Source organism: Rutidosis leptorrhynchoides, chromosome 3 (genome assembly GCF_046630445.1).
Source record: "Rutidosis leptorrhynchoides isolate AG116_Rl617_1_P2 chromosome 3, CSIRO_AGI_Rlap_v1, whole genome shotgun sequence".
NCBI classification, from domain to species: Eukaryota; Viridiplantae; Streptophyta; class Magnoliopsida; order Asterales; family Asteraceae; genus Rutidosis; species Rutidosis leptorrhynchoides.
This window is the reverse complement of record NC_092335.1, coordinates 212,918,717-212,939,595: the sequence shown is the minus strand read 5'-3', so window position 1 is coordinate 212,939,595 and position 20,879 is coordinate 212,918,717. Positions and strand designations below refer to the sequence as shown.

At 35.8% G+C, this 20,879-nt stretch overlaps 3 protein-coding genes and 1 pseudogene across 3 annotated transcripts; 2 read left to right on the top strand and 2 right to left on the bottom strand.

Moving 5' to 3' along the window:
• The first annotated feature begins 860 nt into the window (after window positions 1–860).
• On the top strand, window positions 861–10,930 carry LOC139902778 (brefeldin A-inhibited guanine nucleotide-exchange protein 2-like). The gene is made up of 12 exons (XM_071885388.1): window positions 861–1,227; window positions 1,345–2,260; window positions 3,543–3,860; window positions 4,434–4,773; window positions 4,845–5,267; window positions 5,437–5,723; window positions 5,849–6,122; window positions 6,487–6,953; window positions 7,366–7,687; window positions 7,770–8,148; window positions 8,442–9,127; window positions 10,018–10,930. The coding sequence occupies exons 1-12, from the start codon at window positions 945–947 to the stop codon at window positions 10,624–10,626; spliced, it is 5,304 nt and encodes a 1,767-aa protein (XP_071741489.1). The 5' UTR covers window positions 861–944; the 3' UTR covers window positions 10,627–10,930.
• Window positions 10,931–13,120: 2,190 nt separating this feature from the next.
• Window positions 13,121–15,236, top strand: LOC139897199 (uncharacterized; annotated as a pseudogene).
• A 451-nt stretch (window positions 15,237–15,687) lies between these two features.
• LOC139900807 (uncharacterized) lies at window positions 15,688–17,225 on the bottom strand. Its single transcript, XM_071883560.1, has 3 exons — window positions 17,128–17,225; window positions 15,898–16,968; window positions 15,688–15,799 (listed from the first exon to the last, which is right to left on the bottom strand). The coding sequence occupies exons 1-3, from the start codon at window positions 17,223–17,225 to the stop codon at window positions 15,688–15,690; spliced, it is 1,281 nt and encodes a 426-aa protein (XP_071739661.1).
• Window positions 17,226–18,088: 863 nt separating this feature from the next.
• On the bottom strand, window positions 18,089–20,008 carry LOC139900806 (uncharacterized). Its single transcript, XM_071883559.1, has 4 exons — window positions 19,610–20,008; window positions 19,265–19,487; window positions 19,099–19,175; window positions 18,089–18,895 (listed from the first exon to the last, which is right to left on the bottom strand). Exons 1-4 carry the CDS (start codon window positions 20,006–20,008, stop codon window positions 18,089–18,091), a joined length of 1,506 nt encoding a protein of 501 aa, XP_071739660.1.
• Between the last annotated feature and the right edge of the window lie 871 nt (window positions 20,009–20,879).

Genomic DNA, 20,879 nt, shown 5'->3' with positions numbered 1-20,879 from the left:
AAAAAAATAATAAAATAATAAAAAATAAATATAAATAAATAAATAAAATAAGTTAAAAAAATAAATACAAACGCCATTTAAATGGTAGAATCAAATTTCTAACAAACCAAATACCAATCATGCACCTTTACAGTTGACATTCCCGTATATAAGTAAGTACGGAGTAATTGTTATTTATTTCCTTAAAATGTCGTTCCCGCTTGTCTTAATTACGCCCTTGGTCCCTAAAGTATTTTTGTTTCATCCTTGTCCCTAAAGCATTATTGTTTCATCCTAACCCTTAAAGTAATGATATGGTTTCATTAAGGTCCCCATGGTTAACTGTCGTTAACTCAATCCGTTAACTGGGGACCTAAATGAAACCATATCATAACTTTAAGGGTTAGGGTGAAACAAAAATACTTTAGGGACAAGGATGAAAAAAGATAAAACTTTAGAGAGCAAGGGCTTAATTAAGTCGGATTTTTATACTTTAAACTTAAATCTCATGGTAAACGTAAATCTCATCGTAAAAGTAGATTGTGAAGTAAAAATAAATTAAAATAAAGGGAATTGATATTTCCACCCTCACTTTTACTTCTTCCACCTAAAATATCTAAACTGCCCTTAATAATACACTTGCACAAACTTTTTAAAATATTATAATATAATTTAGTGAGGGATATTATAGGAAAGAACCATCAAATGATGGTGGAAGAAGTAAAAATGATGTTGGATTTATGATATCCCATGAATTAAAAAGAATACTCCGTACTAAGGAGTAATAAATAAATCAATTACCAAAAAAAAAAGAAAAAAAAAAAATACTAGAATACTACTAACTCCCATGAAATGACAAAAACGTAAACTGAACTCCACGATCCAAACACAATCTTCAACTCCGATCTGATCACCACCACAATCCACCACATTTCACGCAGATCTGTACGTATACCTCCCGGCGGATGGCTTCTCCGGAGGCCGAATCTCGTCTTATCAATAACATCTTAATTCCAGCCCTAGATAAAATCATTAAAAACAGTTCATGGCGCAAACACTCAAAACTTGCTCACGAATCAAAATCACTACTCGAACACCTCACAAACCCTAAACCTAACTCAATTCAATCAGATTCTGACACGTCATCACAATCACCACCTGGTGTTTTACATGATTCCGGTACTAACGAACTAACCCTAGCTGAATCAGAACTCATTTTAACTCCGATTATTAATGCTTGTTCTTCAGGTAATATATGTTTGTGATAATTCAGTTTCCAAATCGTTTAATTGCGTTTTAGCGACCTAATTGTAGTTATATTGGAGCTTATGCTGAGTCCTAGTATTATTGATGCTTGTTGTTCAGGTAATGTGAAGATTGCGGAGCCAGCGTTAGATTGTATTCAGAAATTGATAGCGTTTGGATACTTACGCGGTGAAGCTGATTCGAATGGTGGTCCTGATGGTAAGTTGTTGGTGAAGTTGATTGAAGCAGTGTGTAAGTGTTGTGAATTTGGAGAGGAAGGAGTGGAGTTGTTGGTTTTGAAGACGATTTTATCGGCTGTGACGTCGGTTTCGTTGAGGATACATGGTGATAGTTTGTTGTTGATTGTTAGGACTTGTTATGATGTTTATTTAGATAGTAAATTTGTAGTTAATCAGACGACTGCAAAGGCTTCGTTGGTGCAAATGCTTGTGATTGTGTTTAGGAGAATGGAGGCTGATTCGTCGACTGTGCCCGTGCAACCAATTGTGGTGGCGGAGTTGATGGAGCCGTCGGAGAAGGGTGGGAGTGGTGATGGCGATGGGACAATGACGGTTTTTGTTCAAGGGTTTATTAGTAAGGTTATTCATGGAATGGATGGAGTTTTGAATCCAGGGAATCCAGTGGGTATAAATGGTGGGGTGCATGATGGGGCTTTTGAGACGAAAACTTCAACTGTTGAGTCGACTAATCCTGCTGATTTGTTGGATTCTACGGATAAGGATATGTTGGATGCTAAATATTGGGAGATTAGTATGTATAAGACGGCATTGGAAGGGAGGAAAGGGGAGTTGGCAGATGGTGAGGGTGATAAGGATGATGATGTAGATGTTCAGATTGGGAATAAGTTGAGAAGGGATGCGTTTTTAGTGTTTCGAGCTCTTTGTAAGCTATCAATGAAGACCCTCCCAAAAGATGCTTTGGCTGACCCACAATTGATGCGAGGAAAGATAGTTGCTTTGGAGTTGTTGAAGATCTTGTTGGAGAATGCAGGCGATGTTTTTAGAACAAGTGAACGGTACTTTACTTATGCTCTCTATTCTTCTTTGAAAATGATAATCAGGGTGATGATTCAGTTAGTTTTCCCCATCTCTAGCTTCTTTATGGGGCCTTCCTTTTTTATGTAGAAATTTGAAGGTGGGCGTGTTCTATTAGGAATGTAGTTTATGTGATCTAATGCTGAAACTTGCTGACACCAACCTTTAGAAACAAATGCTTTTATCATGACGAGGCAATATAAAAAGAACTGATATATTTTAAATCATATCATGTACGGAGTATCTTATTTTTACCAGACGATAAGTTTTTTATACCTTAACTTATTTTTGTTTTTATTAGATTACCTGTCTAATAGTACATTGTGATGTAATTTGCTACACATTTCCCTGAATAACGTCCCAACATATGGAAACAATTGTATTGTAATCTGATATATTCAAATTAATGACTGTTCTATGCGTCTTTTATGATGAATCCCTATTAAAGTTCAGAATTCGTGGATCATGCTCCATTTGACGCAACACTTAAATTTGGTTGATGTTTCTGTGTACATATGAGTGCTTTTGTTGAGGGTCTAATATGAGAATATCAGGATCCTCACTTGATCTAATGAGGTTCCAGGTCTAATTGCTTTCATAGGTATGCTGTTTTAAAAAATTGCTTTCATAGAATAATTGAGGGCTGAACTTTGAACTTTATTTGAGAGTTAACTAACCAGTAGGGTTTAATGGTTTTAATGATTGGCTGCTATAGCTTTTTCACCATTATTTGATCATTGCATTTTGTCACTCTTACAGCATTACATCTCAATTCATAGGTCATCTCTCATCCTCGGTGTATCATGTTTAATTGATCATTGCATTTTGTCACTCTTACAACATTAAGTTTATTCTTATCGCTTCATTCCCATTTTATGGAAACAGTAAGAACTCAACGTAGTATGCTTGAAAAAGTTTATAAACAACCTTATTTAATCATTAATCTGGATATTCATACCAACTTTCTTATTTAAATACCGTCAAGATGTATATTTTCTCATGGACCAACTTGTGCAAGACACATTTACAAATGACAATATATGCATTCTTGACGTTGTTTAGTTGCTCATTACCTGTACACATTCGTAAGTTTCCACTTTAAGCTATGTTATTACATTATCGCATGCGGTTTTACGTGTTTAAGAATTGTGGCCTGCTTATTGTAGTTCACTGCTTGTTCGTCTTCCATTTTCATTTTGATTTTAGATCTTAATCTTAATCACTTGCATAATATTCTTCCTTTCCCGATGCATTATGGAGCAGATTTTTGGGTGCCATCAAGCAGTACTTATGCCTGTCTTTGCTGAAGAACAGTGCTTCAACCCTAATAGTTGTATTTCAACTTTCTTGCTCAATATTCATTAGCTTGTTGTCAAGATTTAGATCTGGATTGAAAGCCGAAATTGGAGTATTTTTCCCTATGATTGTTCTCAGAGTTCTAGAAAATGTCGCCCAACCTAATGTTCAGCAGAAGATGATAATACTGCGATTTCTTGAAAGACTTTGTCTTGATTCACAGATTTTGGTAGATTTATTTGTCAACTATGATTGTGATGTCAATTCATCTAACATTTTTGAAAGGTATGTTCCTCTGCAAGCTTCGTACTAACCTTCAATTGCAAATTTATCGTTAAATGCTAGTTTAAGCAATATTTATTACGTATAAAGTTACTATGAACACATTCTCATTAGAGGTGAAAACTTAGCCGATTTAGTAATGAGTCAGGTCAGAATTGGTAGTTTTTCGGCACTCGCTGAGACGTATGGGTTGACCGTTAACCTGGAAAACGTTTTCCCGAATTTCTTTGAATAATTTTTTTGAAATGTCATTACATGATCAATATTATAATTACAAATATTATTATCTGTTAATTATTAATAATGTACTTTAGGGCTTTAGGCAACTTTCTACCTCGTTGATCCATTTAATATTTCTCTTCGATGCGAGTAGTTTTTAGGATTTTTCCTTCCTTAAAATTCACCCACTTGGGGCATTTAAAAAAACTAGAATTCACCCTTTTACAAGTAAATCAGTCGATATTGTCACCTTTATATATGTTATCTACCTTGAAAAGTATAATGAGAACCCTGTCTATTTTTAACACTCTCTATTCTCGCATGCTGTTTTACCTTTACTGTTTAATCTTTTCTCAGAATGGTCAATGGACTACTTAAGACTGCCCAAGGGGTCCCAACTGGAGTTGCAACTACCCTATTGCCGCCTCAAGATGTTACAATGAAGCTGGAAGCTATGAAGTGCTTGGTGGCTGTTCTAAAATCAATGGGAAACTGGATGAATACACAATTGCGTATTCCCGATCCTAATTCTATAAAGAAAGATGAATTGGTTGAAAACAATCATGAAATTGTAAGCCCTCCAATGGAAAATGGAATTGCAAATGAGCATGAACCTGTTGAGGGATTGGAAGCTTCTAGTGAAGTTTCGGATGCTTCAACCATTGAGCAACGTCGAGCTTACAAACTCGAGCTTCAGGTAGATATTTGGAATTTGTATTTCATTCATTTACTATTTTATTCGAGGTATTAATGTAAGATTAATGGCAGGAAGGTATCTCTCTTTTTAATCGAAAGCCCAAAAAGGGCATTGAATTCTTGATCAACATGAATAAGGTGGGGAATTCACCTGAAGAAACAGCAGAGTTTTTGAAAAATACATCTGGTTTGAACAAGACTATGATTGGTGATTATCTTGGTGAAAGAGAAGATCTACCCCTGAAAGTAATGCATGCATATGTGAATTCATTCAACTTTAATGGTATGGAGTTTGATGAAGCCATCAGAACATTCTTACGTGGTTTTAGGTTGCCTGGCGAAGCACAAAAAATTGACCGAATAATGGAAAAATTTGCTGAACGTTACTGCAAGTGCAATCCAAAAGCATTCATAAGTGCTGACACAGCATATGTCCTTGCTTATTCTGTCATAATGCTCAATACTGATGCTCATAATCCCATGATCAAGAATAAGGTATCATCATATCATACTTCATATTCATTTTATCTACAGATTATTTTTATATCAAATATTATTATCATTAATATTATTATTGTTATTGTTATTGTTATTGTTATGGTTATTGTTATTGTTATTGTTATTGTTATTGTTATTATTATTTATTATTTATATATTTATGCAGATGTCAGCTGATGATTTTATAAGAAATAACCGTGGGATAGATGATGGAAAGGACTTACCGGAAGAGTACCTAAGATCACTGTTTGATCGCATATCAAGAAATGAAATTAAAATGAAAGAAGACGATTTTGCCCTTCATCCGAGGCAGTCTGTAAACTCTAACATGATTCTTGGTTTAGATAGTATATTGAATATTGTGGTGCGTAAGAATCCAGAAGAAAATCAAACTAGTGATGATCTTATGCGACAGATGCAAGAACAATTTAAAGAGAAAGCTAGCAAATCAGAGTAAGATGAACCATTAATTTTTTTTAATACTTATAAATTTCTAACTTAAAAAACCCCAACATTGTATTCAGTTTATAATATTACTAATTTCGTTTTTACTTTCCACTTGCAATGGCTATTTGTAGTTCAGTTTACTATGCTGCAACGGACGTGTTTATACTTACATTTATGATAGAGGTGTGCTGGGCTCCTATGCTAGCTGCCTTTAGTGTCCCTCTTGACCAAAGTGATGATGTAATAATTATATCTCAATGTTTAGAAGGCTTCCGTTCTGCTATCCATGTGACATCAGCAATGTCCATGAAGACTCATCGAGATGCTTTCGTGACATCACTTGCAAAGTTTACCTCCCTTCATTCCCCAGCTGATATCAAACAAAAGAACATAGAAGCTATCAAGGTTTTTGTTTTTATTAACATAACAAATTTTTTCAGATTTATAATATTTTTGTTTAGTAGCCTCAGTATTGCAGAACTCAGAATTACTCAGCGAGTACTCAGTTTTTGCAGTTTGGGGATTACTCGGTCAAACCCGGTCAAACATAGTCAATCTTGGTCAAACTCGGCCAAACTTGGCCAAAACCCGGGATTACTCGGAAAATCAGTCAAAATTGGTCTAAACTTGGTCAAAGTCAAACTTAGTCAACATTGGAGTACTCCCGAGTTGTCGAGTACTCCCTAAAGAGTTCCGACCGAGAGATTTTTGCTACCTTGTTATTAGCCTTGTGAAACTTATTCTTATATAATTCTTTATATTTTTACAGGCAATAGTTACAATTGCAGATGAAGATGGCAATTATCTACAGGAGGCATGGGAGCATATCCTGACTTGTGTTTCGCGGTTTGAGCATCTTCGTCTGTTGGGAGAGGGTGCGCCACCAGATGCCACTTTTTTTGCTGTTACTCAAAACGAGTCTGAAAAGTCAAAACAGGTCAAGTCAAACATCCTTCCCGTTCTTAAGAAAAAGGGAGTTGGGAGGATGCAACAAGCTAATGCCGCAACAAGAAGAGGTTCTCCAGGTATAACGTCAGAGCAGGTGAACAGTTTGATCTCCAAGTTAAACTTGTTGGAACAAGTTGGTGAAATGAATCGTATATTCATATGGAGTCAGAAACTGAATAGCGAGGCTATAGTTGACTTTGTCAGGGCACTTTGCAATCTGTCTATGAAGGAATTACGATCTACATCTGATCCACGTGTGTTTTGCCTCACCAAAATAGTTGAAATTGCGTATGGTTCCTTGCTATTTTATCTCATCTAGCTACTCTATTATAGTTATGTTCTTTTTTTCAATAGTTGCAAATTCAACCCAATTGCTTGGGTTGTATATTATCTCAAATGGGTCACTTGAAAAACTAACTTTAGCTAAGACGGGAACATGTCAAACATGTCGTAACTTCAAAGTGTATCTTTAATGCATCAACCTTCTAACTGCTCCAGTTTAAAGATTTAGATTGCTTATTATCTGTATCAACATTGTTTCTTTTAAATATAAAATTGGTATTCTTTATTTGAAATAAGAGGACAAATAAGTGTTTGCGGGTCATGGCGACCCATTTTAATATGTATTCCAGTATTGCCCATTTCAATCCACTCCCATGTTGGCCCATTATCTAACCTGTCCATTTTTTTCTTTATGCAGTCACTATAACATGAACCGAATTAGACTAGTTTGGACAAGCATCTGGAATGTACTCTCTGACTTTTTTGTGACTATAGGCTGCTCTGAAAACCTATCTATTGCAATATTTGCAATGGATTCTTTACGTCAACTTTCTATGAAGTTTTTGGAACGGGAAGAGTTGGCTAATTATAATTTTCAAAACGAATTTTTGAAACCTTTTGTTATTGTCATGCGCAAAAGTAGTGCTGTGGAAATTCGAGAACTGATCCTTAGATGTATCTCTCAAATGGTTCTATCTCGTGTCAGTAACGTCAAGTCAGGATGGAAAAGCATGTTCATGGTAATATACATTATAGTTTCTTAATACATTTTTCGAGTATCATTTTCATTTAATTTAATTTTTAATTATGGGAAATCACCAGGTCTTCACAACAGCAGCTTATGATGACCACAAAAATATTGTACTCCTTGCGTTTGAAATGATGGAAAAGATAGTGCGAGATTATTTTCCGTACATTACTGAAACAGAAACCACCACTTTTACAGATTGTGTAAATTGTCTGATTGCATTCACTAGCACTAGATTCGATAAAGATATTAGTCTCAATGCTATTTCTTTCTTGCGCTTGTGTGCTGCAAAACTTGCTAAGGGAGATTTAGGATCTTCAATTACTAAAGAAAATGATGTTTCTGAAAACATATCGCCATCTCAACATTCTAAAAGAAAGGAAAAGATGCACGATAATGGAGATTTGGAAGATATAGAAAGTCATCTCTACTTCTGGTTTCCATTATTAGCCGGTAAGGAAAGTTATCTACTATTTCTCTATAAAAAAAGCAAAAAAAAAAAAAAAAAAAAAACAATTTTTCATTATTGTTTATTTTGTCGATTTAATGGTCCCTGTGTGCTTTTTCTCATATTATCATGAGGTAGAATTAAAAGCACACAATATTACCCAGTTTTAATGTTGCAATCTTCAGTAACACCAATTTATAAATCACTTCAGAAGTTCATATTGTTTATCATTTAGTGTTTCATCTTTTATTGTAATCAACGAGTGCTCTAATATAAGTATTATATTATCTTTCCTCAGGGTTATCAGACCTTAGCTTTGACCCAAGGCATGATATTAGACAAAATGCCCTCGATGCACTCTTTGATACATTACGAAACAACGGTCATCAATTCTCTCTACCTTTATGGGAAAAGGTGTTTGATTCCGTCCTATTTCCAATCTTTGACTATGTTCGGCATGCCATTGACCCATCTGGTGAGAACTCGTCAGAACACGGGTTTGATACCGATACAGAAGATCTCGATCAAGACTCATGGCTATATGAAACATGCACACTTGCACTACAATTGGTTGTGGATCTTTTTGTTAATTTCTATGATACTGTCAATCCGCTTTTAAAAAAGGTATTGACATTGTTAGTAAGTTTTATTAAACGTCCTCACCAAAGTCTTGCTGGAATTGGGATCGCTGCATTTGTTCGATTGATTAGCAATTCAGGGGAATTGTTCAATGATGACAAGTGGCTTGAAGTTGTTTTGTCTATAAAAGAGGCGGCAAATGCAACTCTGCCCGATTTCTTGTTTCTTCTAAATAGAGATAGTTTAGATCTGAACTATGAAGATGTTACTAGAAGACGAAATGATGTGGATACTGCTGAGTCTAGTATGCAGGATGAAAATTTGGAAAATTTGAGGAGGGATCGTTTGTATGCTTCCGTTTCAGATGTCAAGTGTCGTGCTGCTGTTCAACTTTTATTGATCCAGGTCAGTATATTTTTGATGTTATATGTTCAACCAGTGTTTTCTAATTTTATAATAACTAAATGGTATTTCGGTCCGGTTGTTGGTCTACATTTTGCCAGATTTTCGGTCTCAAACCCGAAAATAACACCATAAATTACCGAACCGAAAATATATGTTCCGGTCCATGGGCCGACTTTCTGCTACAAATTGGGACTCGAAACAGAACCAAACGAACTAGTTTTGTCCGGTTCTGTACCATGTACGCCCCCACTAAATGCTACGATGTTAAATTTTGTGTATTTATTCAATATGGAAGTGTTTAAGGTGGAATGGTTTTTTTTAAAGGTGTCTCATTTGTTTTGGAGTGTAAAGGGTATGATTCTGTGTATGATCTCAGATTTTGAAGTGGCAAGCACCATGTAGATTACTTTCTACTATATTATTCTTTTTCTTATTAACATGTTTGTGATGTGATTTATATGATAAATTGCGTTGATTACACACGAAGGAACAAAGTCAGGGACCCACTGTAAATATTTCAAAATAACTCATGTCCGAATAGTCAAGATTAGATGTGGCAATTTTAATCAGTTGTCTTCGGTTTAATTCCACCTGTTGTATTTTTATCTTACCTCAAACAAGTCAAATAGGTGAAATAGTTATTTAGCTGAAAAGGGAAGGAGTCAAATGGTTGTAATGAATGATATGATAGTTTAATTCCACCTGTTTTATTTTTATCATCAATGTGTAGATAGTTGTTCCAAGTCAATCTTTTAGGCTTACAACCTATTAAACTTCTATTCAAATTAAAATGATTGTAATAAATGCTATGATAGTTACATTTGACTTCATAATGATGGAATTTTTTTTGTAAGATTATATATTGACATGAAAATTTGTGAATTTGGCAGGCGATAATAGAGATCTACAACATGTATAGATATCAGCTATCAACAACAAACACCTTAGTTGTGTTCGATGCAGTGCGCAGAGTAGCAAGTCACGCCCACAAGATAAATGCCGATATCGCATTACGTTCTAAGATTCAAGAGCTTGGTCCAATGACACAGATTCAGGACCCACCATTATTACGCCTCGAAATCGAATCCTATCAAACCTCCCTCACATTTGTACAAAACCTTGCAGTTGACCGACCTCCATCTTATGAGGAATCAAACGCCGAGTCTCAACTTATTGACCTTTGCCAAGAACTCTTAAAATTCTACGTTGAAATAGCACGGCCCGCACGTCTAACCGAACCATCTCCTAACCAGGTCCACTGGTTAATACCATTAGGCTCGGGTAAAAAGAAAGAATTAGCTGCACGTGCACCTCTTGTTGTTACTACTCTACAAGCTATGTGCAGTATAGGTGATTCGTCTTTCGAAAAGAATTTATCCTACTTTTTCCCTTTGTTTACGAGCCTCATAAGTTGCGAACATGGTTCTAGTGATGTCCAGGTAGCAGTTAGTCAAATCCTTGACTCCTCTGTGGGTCCGGTTTTGCTGAGATCATGTTGACACAGTATTGGAGTATCTGATATTGATATATGTAGTATTGTTGCAGCTTCATTTTTTCGATTAGAAATATTGTTCATAGTGTATGAAAGAGTTAGGAACCTTTTCGATTGCTTGGTATTTGAAGACTTGCTTCCACATAGAATCTATAGGGTTTATAAGAAATTTTATTGTATTTTAAGCAACTTTTTGTGTTATGAGTTTCTAAATGATTGTATGTAACGAAAAATGGCATCTGTTCAGGGTTTGGTTTGTAATGCTCTTTTGAAGGGTTTATGCACAGATATTCAATAGGGTTATGCACATTACAGGTATGATTAAATAAGTTCATCTTCAATATTGGAAACTACAAAAGTAAACAATTCTCAAGTTTCAAATTTCTTCTCAACCGGGAACTAAGAAAGTGAATAACTTAAAGTTACATTTCGAAGGTGAAAATGGGTCTTATAACAACTGTTACAAGACTTGTTATAAGACTTGAGGTTTCTTTGAAAGGTTAGCTTTGTGTGGTCTTATTCCTCCATCATCGGGTACTCTTATTAGCGATAACTTTTCCAATGAGTTATCATACTCCTTCGAATCGAGGACGCGGAAGACGATTCGTATCGACAAAATGGTAAGGCACATAAGAAGGGCTCATCTAACCGTGTTTTAGATCTTGTGGTTTGGGACAATGGTAGATGTTTGTTTTTTTCCATTTGGTGGGTTTTTTTTCGGTTGTGATGGTTTGGTATGGTCGTGTTGGTATTCTTTAGTTAGGTATGCCTGGCTCTATGTTTTTGTTTGGATGTTTCAGTAGTTCTAGTGTACGCTTTTGGCCCCATTTAGGCTCGGTCCTATATAGCGTTTTAGTTTAGGCCGGTTTTTAGTCTCGAGCCTTTTTGTTTGTTTGTTGTAATGTTTTATGGTGTTGTTTTCATCTTTCGATGAAAGCGCCTAGTTATATACGGAGTAGTATTCGTTTTGTTGGAAAAAAATAACTGTCAGATGAGATTGCTACTTTGTACCAAGGGAATCGAAATATAAAATACCAACTATGCGAATAAAACAGTTATTTACAAAAACTTGAAGCTCTATAGCGAGTTGCAAAATAAACTTATTAAGGGAAAAAACAAATGAATATACGATTAAGCGTCGAGATATAAGTATGTGTTTACAATTGCACTTTATCGGTCATGCTTTGGCTTGGATGAAGCATGGAGCCCTCTGTGGTATCATGTATATCCGTCCTTTCGTAAAAGTGATTTCGTTTTAAAAAACTTGCAATTTGTAAGGTATGTTTAGACTCTTAAATAGTATATACCAGTATATAACAATCCCCGGCCGCAATTAAAAACCTCAAACTCCGTCATTGCTAAAACACACCCTAATACTATTTGTAGTGGTTAGGGACGTGGGTTGGTGGTGTGTGTTACTTTTTGCACTTTTTTAATGATTAGGATGTGTGAGTTTTTTGTGTGAAGTAATGGTGGTGTGGGTTTTTAGTGTGGGTTAGAAGTGTTGTGATGATGTGGTAAAATATAGAGTTAAGTATTAAAAGGATAAAAATAATATTTTTAAAATAATAAAAAATTAAGAAAACGAAAGCAACGTGTGTTACTTGATCCGTTGCTTGGAAATGCACGACTCAAATTTTGGCCCATCCCACGCATCGATACACCACAAAGTGGCGTTGGTTGCTTGCCACCTAGGCAGACCACGCCGTTGCTAGAATCCGATGCATATGGTCTAAAACGGTAAACTTTAACCAAATACATATACAACTAGTCTCCTACAATACTTCAATTCAGAAGCTTTTGGTTGTTGTTCACCTTAAAAATGATATTCCATCCGTTTAATAAAATCTGTTTACCTTACTATTTCATTATGCTTGCTCTAAATAACAATTAAAAATCATTAAAATTTTAATTATGTTCCTTTTATTATCGAAAATTCAACACCAAATATACTAATGAATTAATTAATTACTCTTTATAACAACATTTAATAAAAAATAAATTATTAGACAATCCATTAATATATCTTGAATACAAAAAAAATTATGGGATGGATGGAGTATTAGATTATTAGCTATTAAGTTTCCAGGAAAAAAAAAATGATTTCTTACGCTCACATTATTCTTTTATCACCGTCATAAGTCAATAACGACTTCGCCATATGTCTATTTTTTCATATTTCACAATTCACACTTCGTAACTTTCATGGTTTTTACATATATATATTTAATTTTTATAAAAGGACTGACTAATTCTTATTCCGGCAGTTGCGGAGACAACAAGTTGGCCCATAAACCAACAAAAAAGTATCAAGTCCAATTAAATGTAAATTAGCCGGCAATTTCCCTCCTTCATTCAACTTGCCTTAATTTCTTTCTATCTTCTTCCAATTTGGATGAGCATATGCACCCATACTTCTAATCCCATACCGATACCATACACATTATTATTATTATACATACCCATCTTATATTATACATTCCTATATCAACAAATTGATATACGATAAGATATAGTGAAATCATACACCTATTAATGCTTAATTATTGTTGATCAATCTACCTAAGAAGACGGTTTCCCTTATCACACGGTAAGATACTCTTGTTTTTGAGTTGTAAAACTTTCGTCATGTTTATATCATTGATCAACAATGCCTGCTTTTATATGTGATATCGTTCTTATACTTTTGTAGCGTTACATTCTTCACTAGTTCGTAACACGTACTATGAAGAAAATTGACCCTTATATGTACTTGTGTTTGCTTTTCGTGTACTAAACCAAGTAAATCATGTTTCCAAGTTTGTAATGTTTTTGTTCTTCTTTTGTGGATCTTCCTCTTTGTGTTTATGTGAAAATTCTGCAACCTAATGGTTGAAAAAATGGTCTAATATGCTTGCTCATTCTACCTTTTTTTAGAAAATGAAACACATGTTTTTAGAACAGAGGAAAATGTGTTGACTTTTAACTTATGCACTAGTTAATAATATTGTACTACTATAAAATCATTTGATTTCATGGATAACTATGAAAACTACACACATCTTTGTTCTATAATTACTAGCAGCGGATCAGAAATTTTTAATAACGGTAGGAAATATATACTCATTAGAAAATTATTATAAATCATAAAAAAAAGAGAGTATAAAGTAGCCTTGTAAATCACTAAACTTACATATAAATACATTAAAAACATTTGAGTCACGCGTCCGGTTGCACCAAGCGGCATGAAAATAACCTTATATTAATATTATCCAAACTTGTTACCAATTGATCAATAATCAATGCTTTTCTTCTTATTACAAGACGTACACAATCAAATTGTATATAATAACAAGTCTTTTCATGTAACTCATTCATTTGGTTGTCATTAGCCTGATTCTTTTTACTTTTTTTTTAGCGAAAAAAACTCTCTATAAACGAGCACCTTGGCTCCCCGTAAAGGGTAAACCTCGGATAATCAAGTCTCTTGAGCGCGAAGCCTGGTACCGGGTGAATTGCGCATAATGTGCACCCTCTAGTCACACTCCTTTTCTTTTCTGAACGATTTGGCATAACCAGAAATCGAACCCGAGTGGTGTGCTTAATTGGGCAACTCGTTGACATGTCAGACAAGCCTTTCACATATAATAAACTAAGCTTATTACATGATTTTTAGTTTTCTTCACCAAATTGTAACTTTAAAAGTTATGCATATATGTTGATTTGATGTACAAACAAAACAATCGAATTTATAAAGTGGTCATGAAATACATGATAACATGTCATGCCACTTTGTGTTTGCTCTTTTCTCTCATTATTATAATCCCCTACTCACATCACTACTTTCCTTCCATACGATTTTGATAACCTTTTAAATTTCTCTGTTTTTTTCTCTAGATAGTACCAATGCCTAATTCTTTGCAAAGCAACTTAACTAGTCTCTTCAAGAGAGTCAGCTTGTTGACCAAAGTCAACAACTTCAAGAACAAACCTAAAAAGAAATCATGTACTCTTGATGTCGTATCATCTTTCATAGCCTTAGATGTCTCAAATCAACTTCAACAAGTCTTCAAATTTTTCGATATAGACGGCGATGGCAAAATTTCTCAAAGAGAGCTCACAAATGTGTTGTTGACTTTTGGACAAGAAAAGTCAGAGGCTACAATTGAAGCTCAAGGAATACTTAAAGAGGTTGATATTAATGGAGATGGGTTCATTGACTTGGATGAGTTCATGACCATTATGGATGATTCCAAGCCAGTTTTTGCTAGTTCCAAGGAAGATAATGGTGATGATGATCTTAGAAATGCTTTTATGGTGTTTGATAGTGATAAGAATGGACTCATTTCTGCAAAGGAGTTGCAAAGAGTGCTCACTAATCTTGGATGTAGTAATTCCAAACTTGGACATTGTAGAAAAATGATTAAAGGTGTTGATAAAGATGGTGATGGTTTTGTTGACTTTGAAGAATTTAAGTCAATGATGTCCATTGGAATCAAGTAGGTTTGGTTTTGAATGTTAGGTACTACTTTTTATGTTTGATCATGCATTGAAGACATGTAAAACATGCATTGTTATGTATTGTCACTACATATGTATCCATCTTATAGGAACACATTACAGACGTGATGAACACATTCGGTGGTGAATAAAAAAATTAAATTTGTACGAATCATCTCAGTAGTAGTGTCACATCACTAAATAACATACCCATCTTTGTACTATGATTTGAATTTTTTTTTTTTTAAATGATTAGCCCGGCAAATATTATTTAAAATAATAAAAGAATGGTACAATGAAGTGCAGCTGCTGCTATCAAGCCTAACAGCCAAGCAAAACGACCAACTAGCTAACTAAATACAAGAAAGATAGAAACAAAACAAAATCGACAACACATATTATAGATTCCAATCGGTCTTCATTTGCTCTACATGCGATGACTCCTTGAATTGAATAGACATCAACTTCAGGCATACATTCGATCGAATAATCTCGAACAACTGATCCACCGTTTTATGCAAACCATTAAAGATCCGGGAGTTCCTTTCGTGCCAGATATGATATACCGTTGCAGCATAACATAATTTCGCTACAACCACCCTAGAAGAATCCTCCTTGCAAACGGAATAAGAGCATCTCTACAATTCTTCCACTCCGAGCTAGCCATATGTAGACGAACACATCTCTTAATATGAGAGTCACTGTTAATGTCACACAACCAACATTTTAAAACCGGGTGAGCTCGAAGATCTCGGGCTTCAACTTGTCTTGAGTTTTCAAACGTTCACCCATTAATAACCACATAATAAAGGCATGCTTTGGGATACAATGAGAAAACCAAACCACACTAAACCATGGAACACATGTGGCCTGAGGCCTGATTGAGTCCCAAACGTGAGACACGGCCCAATTGTGATTGTTATCATCGATGTCCTTCCATAACAGTTTATCATTATTATTATTCAACGAAGGCAACATCACAGAATGTAAGGCTGGATATCTTTGTTTCCAATCTTGAAACCAACTAGTTGCACTCGAAACACAAATATCATTAACAGTAGCCTTCATGGAGAAACCAACTTGCATTATATCATGGGTAGAAATGATATTAATGAGAGGCCCATGAGGACCACATGAATCGAACCAAGCAGAAGCATTACGACCGTTACCAATCTGATAAAAGAAAAAGGGGTGCACTAAAGGTCTAATTTGCAACATTTTGCGCCAACTCCAAGACGCGTTTGCAGAGATAGGAACATCCCACAAATTGTGATTCGCGAGCTTATAAGTATGAGTCCATTGCACCCACAATGATTGTTTACACGTCATAAGCCTCCATAGATGAGACGACATTAAGGCCGAGTTCCATAGCTTTAAACTTTTGATACCTAACCCTCCCTCATCTTTTGGGAGGCAAACATCATTCCATAGAACTTTCGCTTTGCCTCTCTTCAACTCGCCTTGGCACCATAAGAAGCCTCGAATAATCTTTTCGATTTCTTTAACGATCCCATCCGATAAGATGAACACTGAGCACCAATAAAGTAGCATAGCTGTATGAACCGAAACAATTAATTGAACCCTTTCCGCAAATGAAAGAAACTTGTTCTTCCAATCATTAATTTTATTTCGAACTCTATCAACTAATAATTTGCAATCCAGATATAGCAAACGAGAAGACACAAGCGGAATACCAAGATATCTAACCGGGAGACTCCCTTCTTCAAACTGTAAATTCGCTAAGATAGTAGTCTTCACATTAGACCGAACATTCGAGAAGAAGGCGGTACTCTTCGGGAGACTAGCAGATAAACCAGAACATCGTTTAAAATCATCAAGAGACTTTCGAATAAGCTCTACCGAAGCCACACTGCCATAAGAGAAAATAAAAAGATCATCGACGAAACATAAATTAATTAACTTTAACTTATCACATCGAGGATGATAACAAAACCCACCAATTAGAGAAATATTTCTCTTCAATATCAACGTTAGCACCTCCATCACAAGAGTGAACAAGTATGGCTACATTAGATCACCTTGTCTCAACCCGCGTTTACCCTTAAAGAAACCGTGAAGGTCACCATTTACACAAACCGAATAGGATGTAGAAGTGATGCACGCCATAATCCATTTGATCATCTTTAAGGGATAACCAAAACAAACAAGGACTTCCTCCAAAAAATTTCAATCTACCGTGTCGTATGCCTTTTGAATATCAAGTTTAAAGGCGCATCTAGGAGTCCCACAGTTAAGATGGTAACCCCTCATTAGCTCTTGCGTCAGAAGGATGTTATCAGCAATTCTACGTCCGAGAATAAAGGCTGATTGGTTACTGCTCACCACCTCCTCCAAGCTCGCTTTTATCCTGCCTGTAATTATCTTACTGATGCACTTATATATAACATTACAATAAGTAATAGGACGAAAATCAGTAACCTTTCTAGGAGTCTGAACCTTCGGTAAGAGAGTGATGATCGTGTTATTGATTTCTTTTAACATTTTCCCGTTGTGGAAAAAATCTTGAACCGCAAGGACCACTTCACCAATAATGTCCCATGACTCTTTTAAAAAAAACACAGAAGTTAAGCCATCTGGACCGGGTGACTTAATCTCCCCAATACTGAAAATCGATGATTTAACCTCGTGAGCAGTTACCGGGGCAATCATCAATTGAGCTTGGCTTTGACTTACTGCTTTCGTGAACAGAGAACCTAGGTCAGCAATTTCTGTTGCAGTCGAAGTAGATCCAAGAAAATTTTCATAGTGTTGAACTATAAAAAAAAGGTACATCAGACCCTTCAACGACATTACCATTAGCATCAATAAGCGAGTCAATACGGCTTCTATTCTTTCGACCGTTAACCACCTTGTGAAAATAACTAGAATTATTGTCACCAACTCGAAGCCACTCAACTTTCGCTTTTTGCTGTAGAAAACACTCATCCTTAAGAATCGCCATATTGTATTCTTTGAGGGCCTTGCTCGCATTATCTCAAGAATTTTTTGCACCTCATCCAAACTACCCCTACATTTGATCTACCCCTACATTTGATCACCTTGTCATGAAGATTTCCTTTGCTCCACATTAATTTCCGAATAGGTTTCTTCAAAAGTCGTAATTTTTTCACAACCCGATACATCGTGTGACCATGAACTTCCTGTTTCCAACCCTCCGCAATAACAGACCTGAAATCACCATGCTTTGCAACACAGTTGCTGAATTTAAACGGATTTGATTTCTTCACAACATTCATCAGAGTTTTAATGACCGCCGGGCAATGATCCGATATTCTATACGGTTGGAATATAACATGTGCATTGGCATACATACTTATAAAAATAGCTTTGCCCATTACTCTATCAATCTTCTTAAAAATACCCGTCAGTGAGTTAGGGCGTTGATTCCATGTATAATGAAAACCGGAGTGGTTCACATTCAACATATTAATCTCATCAACGCATTCCCTAAACTCATGCATAGTTAGCGTACAACAAGAGGAACTGACTGTGGAGTCCTCCACATCAAGAGAAACATTAAAGTCACCCATCAAAATCCATGGTTGCGATCCAACATACCTCTTATGAAGACACAAAATATTCCATAATAACCGCCTTCGAATATAGTAATTGTCAGCAGACACAACCGATACGAAGATCTGCCACATATTGTTTACATCACGCACCGCACAATGTATCACTTGGTCAGTCATGTTAACACAAATAACTTGAACCTCGCCCGGATCCCATCCTACAATAATACGAGTGCCTCCTCTACAAACACTATTATTCGATATCTATTGCCACGTTGGAAGCACAAAGTTACATATGTTATTCAGCTTGGCCGATAGTACATGGGATTCTAGAATCGAACACATACAGAGCTTATTACTAGTAACCACATCACAAATCTCTTTTTGTTTGGGGATAAGATTCAAACCCCATATGTTCCATGATGCGAAATTAATCATTTTAACACATCCTTACCGTGAGTGCTTGCCCCCTCAGAATCCTTTTTTGACGCCATAAACTTTGAAGTTTCATCCATGTTAAGCTCTATATCACTCTCTTCATCCTCTAGAACAAACTTATTGCGTTCATGTGGTACATCATTTTTTCGCAGTCACTTAGAGCTTGGTATGCATTGGAAATTTTAACACCCCCACTTGGACCAGGCTGTGATCCATCCTTTACAGATTTATCTTTTTCATTTATTTTGACACTATCTTGCTTTTGCTTCGATCTATACACAAAGGTCTGTTTGCTTTTTCCCATTTGGAACCCATTATGTTTGCTCTTATCTCCCACCTTAACCGATTGCTTTTTAGTCACCTTGATAAAACCATCATCATCTTGTGTTACTACCTTTATTGGTTCAACCGGTATCGACTTCGAGCATTGAGAGTCCTTATGTCCAAAAATTTTGCAGCATGCGCACCTTGGTGGTTTCCACTCATACTCGATATGGACAACATCTAAAGTGTTATTCTTTCCATCAATATTTGGTGTACCAACTTTATATATTCTTTCAATTCATCCGTAGCCGATACCTCAATCATTGCTCTTGCAAAATTTGGATGTCCCCAAGATTCCAAACACATCGTACTCGTATAAGTATCAAGCATCATTGGTTTACCGATTTTTGATGCGATAACACTTAAACCAATTTCCGTGAAATCGGCTAATGACACATCATGTAACCTCACCCACACAGGCATCTTAGTTAAGTCTTCTTTTGTTAACGACACATTGGGTGACCATACATTGAGAATAATAGGGATAGTTTGGATCATCCATGACCCGTTCTGCATTACGTGTATCATTCCTTCTTTAGTTGCAAACTTAAAAAAGAAAAATCCCTTAGCATTCATCATGATCTTCTCCACCCCATATTTTTTCCATGTATTCATAGCATAATTTTGTACAACTGGAAAAGATACTCTCGACCAAGAAAGTAACCATATAGGGTGTTATTGTATCTTTTAGTCGCTTCCTGAAAAGATTCTATAGGGATAACCACATCAACCTCATCATTCGAGGATTCCTGTTCAATGAATCTAAAGTTCACCCTTCGATCCTGATTAGGGGTTGCAATCGCATTCGCATACGAAAGTTGTGGTTTCTCTATTACATTTATACCAGGAGGTGCTGTTGCTATATCCTCCTTGTTAACAGTAGGTACATCACACTTAGGGTTCAGCACTGGTTCCTTATCCTGTTCCTCCTCATCGTCAGACGATTCAGAATTTGATTTGGAATCAGAATGGACACTCTTATGGTCACCAGCATCATCGATAGTAACAGTTTCTTTAGCTTTCAAATTTTCATCTACACTTTTTCCATCAACGTGCATGGAACACTGATCATTTAAGGATTCAACCGATTTGCTTTAAGTATTATCCCCATCCAACGATGACTCATTGGATTCACCTCTGATCTTCCTATTCCGTAAAACCCTAGGAGCCGTATCTTGAATTTTCGGTTTCGGAGATGGAGAATCGCCGAAGAGCATTCGAAAATTTAGGAGCACCGTAGTGAAATGTCCCGTACATATTGATTATAAACGTTCCATATTAATTGATTTCGTTACGAGGTTTTGACCTCTATATGAGACGTTTTTCGAAGACTGCATTGATTTTTAAAACAAACCATAACCTTTATTTTATCGACAAGGTAAAAAAGTCACCACCTAGATTATCCAAAAATGATAATCTAAAATATCACACTTACACACTACCAATACATATTGGTTTACAATATTAATATGTTACAACAAAGTAA

Excerpts from the sequence above, each read along its gene's own strand:
- LOC139902778 (XM_071885388.1), top strand. The coding sequence starts at position 945 with ATGGCTTCTCCGGAGGCCGAATCTCGTCTTATCAATAACATCTTAATT. Across the intron at positions 1,228-1,344 it reads TATTAATGCTTGTTCTTCAG|GTAATGTGAAGATTGCGGAG; the intron begins GTAATATATGTT and ends CTTGTTGTTCAG. Across the intron at positions 4,774-4,844 it reads CTTACAAACTCGAGCTTCAG|GAAGGTATCTCTCTTTTTAA; the intron begins GTAGATATTTGG and ends GATTAATGGCAG.
- LOC139900807 (XM_071883560.1), bottom strand. The coding sequence starts at position 17,225 with ATGGCGTGCATCACTTCTACATCCTATTCGGTTTGTGTAAATGGTGAC. Across the intron at positions 16,969-17,127 it reads TTGAGACAAGGTGATCTAAT|TGTGGCTTCGGTAGAGCTTA; the intron begins GTAGCCATACTT and ends CTCTTATGGCAG. Across the intron at positions 15,800-15,897 it reads AAGCATGCCTTTATTATGTG|TGACTCTCATATTAAGAGAT; the intron begins GTTATTAATGGG and ends TGACATTAACAG.
- LOC139900806 (XM_071883559.1), bottom strand. The coding sequence starts at position 20,008 with ATGAATACATGGAAAAAATATGGGGTGGAGAAGATCATGATGAATGCT. Across the intron at positions 19,488-19,609 it reads TGAAAGAATATATAAAGTTG|TCGATACCGGTTGAACCAAT; the intron begins GTACACCAAATA and ends CAATGCTCGAAG. Across the intron at positions 18,896-19,098 it reads CAAAAAAGGATTCTGAGGGG|ATATCGAATAATAGTGTTTG; the intron begins GCAAGCACTCAC and ends ACGTGGCAATAG.